The 12889-nt window shown below is 36.7% G+C and overlaps 1 protein-coding gene across 1 annotated transcript in view; it reads right to left on the bottom strand.

Annotated features, from left to right (window-relative positions):
* Positions 1 to 1293: 1293 nt before the first annotated feature.
* The window catches only part of COL25A1 (collagen type XXV alpha 1 chain), a 459898-nt gene continuing 448302 nt past the window's right edge, over positions 1294 to 12889 (bottom strand). The window contains exons 37-38 of the mRNA XM_084880782.1: positions 10636 to 10674; positions 1294 to 6287 (exon numbers count right to left, since the gene is read on the bottom strand). Of these exons, the coding sequence (XP_084736908.1) occupies positions 6285 to 6287; positions 10636 to 10674 (42 nt within the window). The 3' untranslated portion in view covers positions 1294 to 6284. The remainder of the gene's footprint in view (positions 6288 to 10635; positions 10675 to 12889) is intronic.

Here is a 12889-nt window from a genome sequence, read left to right as displayed (position 1 = left end):
CCACCCCCCCCTCCCCGCCACTGGGGGTGTGCCCGCAACCAAGCTACATGCTTTTGACTGGAATCGAACCTGGGACCCTTCAGTCTGCAGGCCAGTGCTCTATCTACTGAGCAAAACCGGCTAGGGCTTTATCTTCTTTATAGGTGTTTTAATTTGCCTCAAATTCTATGTGAAATGAAATGTGGGGATAAATTCATAATAAATAACACACGACCGTATTTGCTCTCTTAGACTCCTCCGCCTCAGGATGGTATACAGCATGAGGTGGAGGTGGAGGGAGGTGGATAGTAGAGGCAGGGAGGTCAGTTAGGAGGCTCTTCTAAAAGTCCAAGAGAGAAAGGAGGGAGGCTAACCTAAGGCAATAGTAATGGAGATGAGGAGAAAGGGGTGGATCTGAGAGAAGTTTAGGACGAAGAATGGAAGGAAATTGGTAATGAACTAGATGGTGCATGTGTGAGGGAATGGGTGGGTGAGGAGAAGCAGTGTCCAAAACAATTCTGAAGTTTTTGTCTTGGTTTGGATGGCATGTTCACTATAATATGGAATTGAACCAGGTACGAAGGTGAAGGTGGTGTGAGACAACCAGGTGGACATGCGTATAACAGTTGGTCTGTAAGTGAGAAGAAAATCTGCAGTGGAGATAGAAACTTGGTCTTCGTGGGACTGAACGTGCTTTCCTGGAGATAGTGAGTGAAGCAGAGAAGAGCAAAAGCAAAAGAAGCATGTAGGTGAGAGTCCTGAGGATCATCATCTAATGATCAGGTAGAGGAGGACGAGTTGGCAAAGGAAAGCAAGAGAAAATAAGAATATAGGGAAATGGGAACTAAAGGAAAGAGTGTGTAAGACGGTGGCTGTGGTCAAATGCATCTAATGCTACTAATTAAGAGCGAGAGAGATGAGTACTGAATAGCGTGTACTTTTAGTCAGGACTTGTAAATAGTTGGTGACTTGAGTGGAGACGTTCAGTCATTCATTCCCCAATACATGTCAGTGAATACTGTGAACTACATTCTAGTTGAGTAATAATGACTGATCTGATGTGGTGGAAATAAGCTAATGGGGTGCAAGGAAATTTAATCCATCAGGATGAATAATTGTGGGAGAATGATGAGTTTGGAGGGGGAAGCTCAGCCTAGAGGCATTACTACCTCAGAAACAGAGTACAATTTTTTAAAGAAAATCATCATAGCTAGGTATGTGCACTAAGTTGAATGATGGTATAAAAATATTGTAAAAAAGTAGAATAAAATGACTTATGGACTATGTTTAAATCAGAGAAAACAGGCCAAGGTATTCATGAACATCAATAAAGCTTTATAACAGTTCAATTCATTTCCATTGTTTGGATTAATATTGTAGTAATTACACACTTTGTACATTATGAAAATAAGTCATAAATAGTGTAAAAATAATTTTGAAGATCAACTTCTCACAAACTAGGAACCCTGTAAACAAGTTATAAAAGCAAATAAAGACAAATGAGAAACTAAGCATAATGCAATTATCTTCAAACTGCAAATTGAAAACCACACGATTCTTTTGATTCAGCAATGTCAGCAGGAGAAATTAAAATGAAACTGAAATATGAAATCAAACAGAGAGAATTCAATCTTTCAATTATTTACACTGCTGAGAAAAACAGGTTTGTCCCATATTTACAGTGATAACACAACACATTCTTAGAATAATCAATTACATGAGACTGGCCCACAAAACATTAAGAAAAATATGCAGTGTAATGCTTGCCAAAATATGTTTTCTGCATTTTCCTTTTATTTTGTATTCATGTGATTTTTTTTGGCAATATAAAAATAGCTGCACATAGAGATGAACTTTAACATGTAAAAAATACAAATAAAAATATAATATTTTCTAAAGGAAAATCAGATACATACATCTTTTAAAAATGTTATTAAGTTGCATGAAACATTTACAACAGCATAAAGAACATCCACATAAATGTCAATAATAAGACATTCTTTTGTGAATCCAATTTATCAACCGCATTTTGAGAAATGATGGTAATTTATTAAGTTATCAATAAATCATAACTGGTCAGGTTGAAAAGTCTTCCTATTCCCAAAACGACAGTTCTGTTAAGAAGCAGCACAGGAAACCTTATGCATTTAAATACATGAAAAAAATCAGACATGCCATTAAAATGTTTCAGTATTGTATTATTGAAAATTAAACCCACTAAAAATTTAAATTTATGGCATATAGTAAATCTAGTCAATGTGAAGTTATTCAACAAAAGTAGAGGTACACACAGAAGGCTGACAAAATCATCATTGGTCAATTATGTTAATTCCATTAGGAATGAATAATTTTAACAGCCAGAATCAAACACAAGTAATTGTTATTTATGAGAATATATGAATACGTTGTTATGGTCTTGACTTTCTAGAGATAGCAGGGATTTTGTGTTTTGTTTTGATATAACTTGAAAAAGTTTACTTTTGGTACTGTAATTATTGATATTACTTGATTATCAAGAAATAGGAAAGATGCCAATATTGGCATATTTCTACAATTACATCATTCACCATGCAAACATAACTGACTTCTGAGAAAATCATACAGAGGGCCAAGAAAAGATGAAAAATAGTATTAACATTTTATGCTACAATAGTAATATTAAAAAATTTTAACCTTGGAAAATTAAGCACATTTTCCAAGTGATAAAAATATAAGCTACCAAAGACAATTTTTCCATAGCTACTGACATGCTGATGTGATCACTTTTCAAACCAGGAAAGGACATGTAGGATGAACTACTAGATGCATACTGGTAAGTTCTTGCTGTCCCAACATCATGCACAGGAAATAAATTGAAGAATGAACATTTTTTGGGAGATGGAAATTCAAGATATTCTCAAGTTTTATATAAAACCAAATAAAAAAGAAAAACTCTCCAAGACTGCTTTTCATAATGAAAATAAAAACTAGAAGAAAAATTTAGGCATATTTGTGCATCAGGTATGCTATGAATGAATGCAGACATCTAATTCTGGTTTTGCCACACTAAATCAAATTATGTCAGTTAAAAGATGAGAATGAAAGTTGATAAAAGGCACACAGCATATGACAAGAACATGTAATAAGAGGATCCATGATCCAAGTAAGGACATATCATCCGGAGCTTATACTGTTTTGTTTTCTTTTACATTTAAAAAAACTAGTCATTGAACCATAATTACAACAAATTCATGAACATGAAAAAATAAAACCACACACTAACAGTTTAGGAATGCTATTAAACTGGGAAATGAAATCTATAGTAGAGTTTCACCGTCCATAAAGAAAAAGAAATACATCAGCACCGTCATGAATGAAAAACAATTTTAAAGCTAAAACACATACCAATTTGGTATCCTTAAAAGGTGCTTATCGGAAATAGAACCTGATTTTGACTTATTTCCATTGTGTCTTTCAGGGGTTTATCTCAATCCTCTATTCAATAATATAAATTAAAAGAAAGAAATCTTTTAAGAAAAATATGTATCTGCCAACACATATATCAGCAAACATAATTTATTAGTTCATTTGGCAATTATTTGATGATGAAATGGATGGTTGAAAATATTTTAGGAACCAAAAATTTAAGATTTTCCATAGTGGTTAAGACCTAGTAATTCCACTGAACAAAGAGGAGTGCTATCATCCCTTTGTTTGTCCAAAGGAAATAAATGTAATGGAAGTTAATTTTATTCCTTAATCATGGAATAAAAGTCAATGTTGTAAAAACAGAGCAAAAACCCAATATACACATAGAACAGAACAATATTCTTAAGGGCTGTATTTAAAAAAATTTTGTACATAAAATGATTATCTTTTGAGGTATTCTCTTTAGAAGCTGTGCAAGTTTTAAATAGCGATCCATCTTGATACCTGTTTTTACTAAAGGAGTAAGAAAGATACATAGAATGAAATATAGCCACCAGATTTTTCTCAAGACACTACCGTTTGGTTTCCTGAAAATACTGTAGTTCTACCCGCTTTAGTTCATTTTCCCAATCTATTTAAGACAAGTCGTTTCAGACATTGAACGATAATACCTCATCCTAACCATGTCATAGAAGAGATCATTAGAAAAATGCCCTCTATTGTTTTAAAAAATGCCAAATTGGCTTCAGAGTGTGGAATGTTACTAGAAATGTGACCAATTAGGTGGGTGTAATAGTTTGAACATCTTTCCAATCTTGAAAACTTAATGGAAATAAAAAGAAGGCAATGTGATAATTGAGCATTTGGTTACATAATATGAAAGAGATCATAAGGACCTTAGGGTCCTTGTCTTAAAATCATATCTTAATTTCTGTCAGCCCAAGTCAATGATGAATTAGGTTCCCCTCTGGTGGTAACAACCTACGCATGAAACTCGAAAATTTCCCACAAAATGGTGTTGAGTCCAGAGAAAAATTATATTGCCCCATAAGCTAAAAGAGATTATTCCTCAATGATGTTGTTTCTCCTAAAGGAACTCTTCCACGTAGAGCAAGCCATTTCAAAACATGCTACCAACACTTAACTGTGCAAAGAAATGCTTAGTCTAATACAGCTAGGTAACTTTTGAGCAAGAAGATGAAAAAATACTCTTAATGGAAACTAGACGGCAACTATGTTTCACAGCTTTCTGAGATCTCAGATTTGGTCTGTGCATAAGAAATGTAAAAAAAAAAAAAAAGATAAAGAAATCTAAATATGAACAAAACTTATATCTAAGTAGAACTATAAAAATATAGAAATGAGTTAATACTATCAAATGTGACCAAATCTTGACTTTATCTTAAGTGATAATCACTATGTATGTTATATTTATCATATGAAAAAAAAATGTCAAAAAGTACTGAAAAATATTTCTTAACTTTGATACTTTACAATGACTGAACTGAAAGTGGAGCTTCTTTTCCATTCTCTTCAATTATTCATAACGAGAAAGAAAGTTAGTAAAACGTTATCTTGATTATTGGTTCCGTTATTAGAGTTTGAAGACTTTTCTTTTTTGAAAAGAAGTTCAAACAAATATGACAAAAGAGTCTCAGCTTAGTATTCCTTGGAATAAAAAAAGAAAGACAAGAAAAAGTATTTAAAAGAGCTGGAAACGTGTTCTGTATCTAGAACTTTGTAGAAAATGTTTGAAATGAGTTTGATTTGGGAGAGAACGGAGGCTCTCGCATCAGCTTCAGCAGACTGTGGAGTGAGCCCCCTTCAGGAAGTGTGATCTCTTCAGCAACCTGAGCTTTGTCGGGAGGGACACACCCTTTCCTAAGAATCAGAGGCTGCCATTCCAAGGATATTCTATGCCAAAGAAGAGCTGTATGTCTCTGTCATTTTTCCAAAAGCACCCATACTAACACCTGCTGGAAGTCAGTTTATCAGAAGAAAAAGTTTGCTGTTCTGGGCGCCTGCACTCCTACACCTCTTTCCTGCTTGGTCACAGGAGAGGCAGCGCAGGGTACTGAACTGGTCCTCTTTCCTGTCTTCACTGCCAAGGGCAGCCCAAGAAAAACGAGCGGCACAACCAGCTCAGCCCCTTGATATTTCAACCAAGGTGGCCACGGGAGCCCACAATGCTGGACGCTGTAGATCAGCAGCTGGGACTGCAACGCCCTCAAAATACAAGACCACTTGTGTGTGTGCTCTCCACCACTTTATCTCTTTTTGGCAATAAGCCATGGTGTAACCCCCTTGAGATGACAAAAGAAAGAGAAGCTCAGATGTGACGGAAGGACTCATCAGGAGGCATGCTAGCATCTGAAGGTGCACAACAACAGGCAGGTCTGGCAGGGACATGCTTTTTTAGTCAGTTTCAACGGGTGGTGTGAACTCCGTGCCAATAGCGAAGGTGAGTAGGAATGTGAGGATAAACGCTAACATTGGTCAGTATGGTACATTTTCATAGTTTTGAGTCCATATTTGGTCACAATTTTATGTAAACTATTTCATGGCCCCTTTTGTCCATGCAAGTAGCGAGCCCAAAGTAAAAAAAATAGCAAGAACAATCATTCTCTATCACTGATATGTCCATATAAATAGGCATCTTTACATAAGATAAAGAGATACTGATCTATAGTTTTCTGCAGGCTTCTCACTAGTTTCACATGTTGCCCAATTTTGGATGTAAGCGAAGAAAAGATGGACACGTGTACTACTGCAAACAGGAAGAAGCAGCTATATGTAAACATATCTCAGACTTGTAAAATCTGCAATTCAATTTTCAACTATAAATATAAAGAGTGGACCACTATATACACAACTTCATGCTCGGAAGGTTAGTTTCATCACTGCAGAAAAACAAACAACAAAAAAGACAAATATATAAAATTAGTGGTCTGGAATAAAAATACCAAATTGACATTCATCTTAAGAAAACTGGTAGAACCCTGAATAGAGTTGTTGTTCGTCAATCAACGAGCCAATCAATACGGTTCTTACAACATGACTTTTCTAAAACTCCAGTGTCATCAAAATTTCCACCCTAGATTCAACCCACATTTTTCCTTTTGCTGCAGAGAAGTTTCTGGAAGTGTTTGTTTCAGTAACTATTCTGGGAAAGCAGAAAGTTAGGATTTTTAGCATACAGGTGCCATAGTTAAAATACATGTCCTGTTTACAACGTACCTAACCTCTCCACGCACTAAAACACACTGTGGGAAAGGCTGAGGATTCTGACCTCAGTGGCACTATTTACGTCAACACCAGACCCTTCCTGTTTCCTCTTTCCTTTTGTTAGTCCTGCCCTGCTGAGGATGATGGGCAAGGTACAGAGCCTGCTAGCAGGCCTTTAAGCTGTATTACAGGTTCCACTGTAATCTAAGGCACCATAAATCTCTGGTTCCTTATTCTGAACAGCCATAGTTATTAAGGTTTTCCTAGAACTAAAGTTAAGTCTGAGAGAACTGAGGGCCAATCATCTTTGAAGTATAAACTTATACAGCAAATCTTGGAGATGGTGACTTTTACTCAAAAATAAAAGTCAAGCTGAAACCGGTTTGGCTCAGCGGTAGAGCGTCGGTCTGTGGACTGAAAGGTCCCAGGTTCGATTCTGGTCAAGGGCATGTACATTGGTTGCGGGCACATCCCCGGTAGGGGGTGTGCAAGAGGCAGCTGGTCTATGTTTCTCTCTCATCGACGTTTCTAGCTCTCTATCTCTCTCCCTTCCTCTCTGTAAGAAAAATCAATAAAATATATTTAAAAAAATAAAAATAAAAAAAATAAAAGTCAATGAGAAAAGTAAAATTTCCAGTTCATTAATGAAAAACTTTTGTTTTTCTCTCTCCAAGAAAAAATAGATGCTACATTAGATATGCTTATGAGAGGCTGGGAACTTTGTGATCTTTAGAGATGGAGTTCACTCCATGTTTATGTATGTTGTGTCCATGCCAGAGAATATGGACAGTGTGGGTCAGTGGTTGAGCATCAACCCATGAACCAGGTCAGGGTTCAATTCCCAGTCAAGGCACATGCCCAGGTTGCATGTCCATCCCCCGTAGGGGTATGCAGGAGGCATCAATGATTCTCATCACTGATGCTTCTATTTCTCTGTCTCTCTCCCTTCCTCTCTGAAAGCAATGAAAAAACATAAAAAAAGTAACGTGTGTTTTTTTTTGTTTTGTTTTTTTAAAAATGGAAAAATAAGCTTTAGTAAGACATTAAAAAATACGAAAGCTATAAGTATTTTTCTGATTAAATAGTTTTAAAAAAATATATTTTATTGATTTTTTACAGAGAGGAAGAGAGAGGGATAGAGAGTTAGAAACATCCATGAGAGATAAACATAGATCAGTCTCCTCCTGCACACCCCAGCAACCAAGGTACATGCCCTTGACCGGAATCGAACCTGGGACCCTTCAGTCTGCAGGCTGATGCTCTATCCACTGAGCCAAACTGGTTAGGGCTGATTAAAGAGTTTTAATCTCCATATGGGGATGGATACAACTTTAATAGTCTGTAAGTATTTTCTTAACCATAAATGCTGCCATTTACTCACTGTATTAATTACACTGTGAACTGGTGCATCGTTACTCTTCAAAATTTAAAAACTGAACTGTATATAAAAGGAAAAGTCATTTAAACAAAGATCAAATAATTTTTCATTAAAAAATTATTAGAGAGCAAAAAACCAAAGGGACTTGTTCATTAATCAAAGTGATTTACGTGGCCGTCTCAATCTGAATTTTCAAACATTTACCACTATGCTCCGGAGGCTAATAAACAATAATGTTTAAAAGGAGGATCCACATAAAACAGGACTAAATAAGAAATCTACTGGACTTCTTTTTAAAATATTTAAAAAAATAATTTGATTTGACTAAGTGTATTTCAGATAGCTAGATAAGAGATTTTAGAATATTCAATTTTTTCTAATTGTTTCTACTTTTTGGGGAGGAGGGTGTTGAGAGAGGTTGATTCCAATGATTTGTTTTTGTGTGTTTTGAGAGTGTGATAAGCAATACTGAGTTTTATCATTGAATTATTATTATCTTTTATATAAAAAGATGCAAGATTTAAGAAATCCTTGATCTTATGTAGACCATGTATCTATTTTGTGGAAAAATTAGTACTTAAAAGGGAAATATCTGATTTTCTGATGTCAGACATATTACTATTAGGATTGGCCTTTTTATGAATTAAAAGATGATGAGTGCTTTGTTTGTTGCCATTATTATGACCTCACAGGAAAGAAGTGATTTAGAAGCAGCTGAAAATTATACGAACCAAGTTCTGAGTAGTGTTAGAAGGCTGGTAAAATAAGCCTTTCACATCCACCTCGATATCAGTTGTGCCAATGTATTAAAAAACCATTATAATATTGGATTACAGGTCAAAGAGCACATGGTCATGCCAGCTCAGGATGTATTAAACATTCCAAGAGCAGGGGTAATGAGGGTGAAAGGATCCTTTTCTCAGGTGAAGAAGAACATGCCGATAGGCCCATCTTCCTGAGAACCACGTGACCTCAGGTGTGATTGAGATAATGATCTGGCAGCTGAAAGTGGAGTTTGGGAAGCTACTAAATAAATGACGCTGCTGAGAAAGAAGGAAGGTGTTTCTTTCCCTGGTCAAGTGGGGTGAGAGTGGTCAAGCAAGAGAGTAAGTTACACAGGATCTCACCAACGCAGGTGAGGAGCTAAGACGAAACCAGGAGAGTTAAGTTTCTCTTCATCTTTCTGCAATCCTACATAGTTTTACATAACTTTGCCAATGAAACATGCCTGTCAAAAATAACTGAATAAACCATAAGGTTTTAGAATAGGGGTGTCGAACTCAATCAGAGAAGGGGCCAAAATCTAAAATCCAGACTAAATCGCGGGCCGAACGGTTTACTGAACAGTCATAAACTGACAATGTCATAAACTGACAGCGGAGTGCAGTGATGACAGCGCGGTGCGGGCCACATTGCAAGGCCTGGCAGGCTGGATTTGGCCCGCGGGCCTTGTGTTTGACACATGTGTTTTAGAAGAAGAAAAAAAAATGATCAAAGCAGCATGGATGCTTCCTTCTGGCTTATTTTACATCAGTGGAGCTCCTTCATCCGTCAGCAGCATGCATGTACAGTCCTGTACAGGTTCCCATATTATTGTGTATGGGCTTCGTACTCCCTCAGCACAGCAGGGACACAGCTTTTCCCTGCTTAAGGTCCGGCCATTGCTTCCCATCTTCTGTTACTTACTAGCTCCGTGCTTTGGAAGTTACTTATCCTCTGTGAATTCAGCTTTCCCATCGGAATTATTGAGGATAATACCTTAGGGCAGTGGTTGGCAAACTCATTAGTCAATGGAGCCAAACATCAACAGTACAACAATTGAAACTTCTTTTGAGAGCCAAATTTTTAAAACTTAACCTTATTCTAACACCACTTCTTTCAAATAGACTCACCCAGGCCATGGTATTTTGTGGAAGAGCCACACTCAAGGAGCCAAAGAGCCATATGTGGCTCGTGAGCCGCAATTTGCCGACCACTGCCCTAGAGGGTTATTGTGACAATTAAATAAAATGATACCCCTCGTATAAAAGGGCTTGTCACATAGAAGGCTCTCTGTTAGGATAAGTTCATTTTCCTACACAATGTCTATAGGTAGCTATATGAGGAGGATAGAATAAACTAGTACAAAGGACAGCAACTTAAATATAACCAGAATCTCCTAAGTAACTCAAGACATCACTGAAGAAAAAAGGTCATGCTTAATTTTCTGCTTTCTCAGCGTTGTGACCAATACTGACAGGGTTCTACCATGTATTTGCATGTTTACTTAAGTAACTGCGTATAAACAGAAAAACAATCACAGTCAAGAGTAGTTCGAAACATTGGGAATATAAGGAGGTCACTGAGGGACAAGCAAACCATGACGGAGATGCACTGCCTGCCCCTTTCCATCCAAAGCAAGGACTAGATGGGGAAGGCCCCAATCACAACGTTTGTTAGGAATTGTTTTCACTCCTCAGTTCAGGAAGAAATCAGCAGTAAAAATAACAATGGAAAGATTTCTGAAGGTGGTACCTTTTTTTTTTGAATAGCCAAATAACTTTTAGCAATGCCAAATTCAAAAGGTCTGCTCTAAATGGAAAAGGTTAGGCCAGGTGAAGAGAAAGGGAGAGTGCTTCTTTTAGAAATAATTCCATAAGCCCTACCTTTTGCCAACAGCCAGGCATGGGTAATCCGTCTGGACCCTGTTTTAATGAGAAGAATAAGAATTCCTAAGGTCCCACAAAAGTGATCACACTATGATTCACATGCTCAATGGCTTAAAAGATGGATTTCTACTCTTTTATTCATAGGCATATTTTTCTAATTATTAACCATTAACTCTAAATATAATACCTAATGTTAATTAAAATGAAGAAAATTCAATTTTTATTTATTTTTATTTTTTTTTAGGGAGAGTAGACATTTTGAAAATACATAAAGTATAAGAAAATACGCCTAATTTTGAAAAAGCAATTTACAAAGCATAGTGGTCTACTCAGTTCGATCTTGGGATAACAAATCTGTACTATTCCTCCTAATTTCAGTTACATATATTTCACAATTATCTTTATTAAGTAAACTGAAATAACCTCACTTCCTGGTCACTATCGTCTATGGTTGAATGCATGATAATGATGAATAATCAATGATGAACCATTTCTATCTGAAGTTTATAGCTATTCAGAGGCTATTTTTCTCTTTTCTAAATTGAAAGCATATATATTGGAATATATTTCATCAACCAAATTAAAACATAGGCAGCCTATTTATATCTTTACAGTAGAATGTTACTCATAGAATTAATCAATTTTTCTACTAAAACTCTTTAGAAGCCGGTTAACAAATTCTGAATAAACCTGGGATTCCTAAATGCTGCAGAATTTACTTTTACTTAAAGTGTGAACACTCTTCAGATACAAATGATATAAATAAAGCAGGGAGAGTTGGGATGTGATGAGGCATGCTTGTGTTTCCACCCAACAAAATGATTGTAAAGTATTATTTAATATCATTATCAAAATAAAAGACTGGACACTTCACATTGATATTTTCTAATTGTAATAATGAACTGAACACAATTTTTTTCTATAAATGCAATCTCTTAAAGGGCTTGAGAAACAAAGTTATCTTTATAGAAACATGCTTATCATTAAAAAACAATATAAGAACATGCAGACAAATATTACCATCAACACTATCATAAAATGTTTTCCTTTACACCTCAGAAAATATAAATATACTTTTTAAAACAATGTAAAACAACAACAACAACCCCTCTTTGAAATATAATAGCTTTATAAGATATTTGGGGAAAATTCGGTACTGCCAGATTGGTACAAGGAGAAGGATCACCCAGTAGAATTTTAGATTTTAGTAGAAGGAGGATTTTGGGTTCATGCCAATGGAGATAAGGGAGTTCTGTCTACTTTAGGAAAGTGAGTTTCAAAAGGAGAGACCATTAAATCCAAAGGTTATGTGACAAAGAGGAGGTGTGGGCTGTAGACTGTTATCTTTAGAAGCTCAAAGAAGCTTGGTTTACTTCCCTACAGTCTCTTCACAGCATTCCCTAGAAATGGCTACTCCTGACCACAGAGGCTTCACTCTGTAAGTTTGGCTTTACAGCCAGACAGAAATTTAGTGGAAGAGGCAAAACTGCCTTTATTTTCTTTAGAGAAAAAGAAAAAAAAAGTTCAATTTAGGGGTAAAACCCAAAGCTATGGGCTAGCTGTGCCTTTCCATAGAAGCCTTTCATGTAATGTCAATGTAATCTTTATTTATTGACTAAACCCCAGAAGGCAGTCCCAGTTCCTGTCAGTTGTGAGAATGTTAGGAGATTATGTCCAGTCATTGGTAGACATGCATGCTCGCTCCCTTCACTCTGCAGAGTCGCGGAAGGAGCTATTCATGCACATGCATGTAGTGTGTTTATCGTGTAAAGCTTGGTCCAGAAGCACCACTTTACACCCAGAGAGATGAATATGTAATAAACAAAGGAACTGCATGCAGGATGGTAGGAAAGAGAGATACTGTACCAATTGGCAAGGGGCATCCAGCCCATCCAGGCCAGGCTGGCCTGGCTCCCCTTTTTCCCCCTTAATGCCACGGAATCCCTGTTTGTAAAGATTAACTCATAACGTTACTAACAAGAAATCACTTAGGCACAAATTCTGCTACAGAAACAACCACAATAAGAAGATGCTGGGAGAAGAGCAACTCTGAAGTGCAAAGTAACATACGGTTGGACAAAACTCCGCATATCATGAGGGATTGACTGGGAACCGGAGCCTCTGCTGAGAAGAACAGAACCATGCGGTTCCTCTTTGAAGCCTCCGTTCACGTTGGGTCAACACTTGAGTGTTAAGAAACCAGGCAGAGCTGGTGGCCAGACCCAAGGTGTGGAGCGTAACGGGATTACCC

This window comes from Pipistrellus hanaki (genome assembly GCF_964339955.1).
Source record: "Pipistrellus hanaki genome assembly, chromosome: 1".
Taxonomy (NCBI): Eukaryota; Metazoa; Chordata; class Mammalia; order Chiroptera; family Vespertilionidae; genus Pipistrellus; species Pipistrellus hanaki.
Note: the sequence above shows the minus strand (reverse complement) of the source record. Positions and strands in the feature narration are given on the sequence as shown.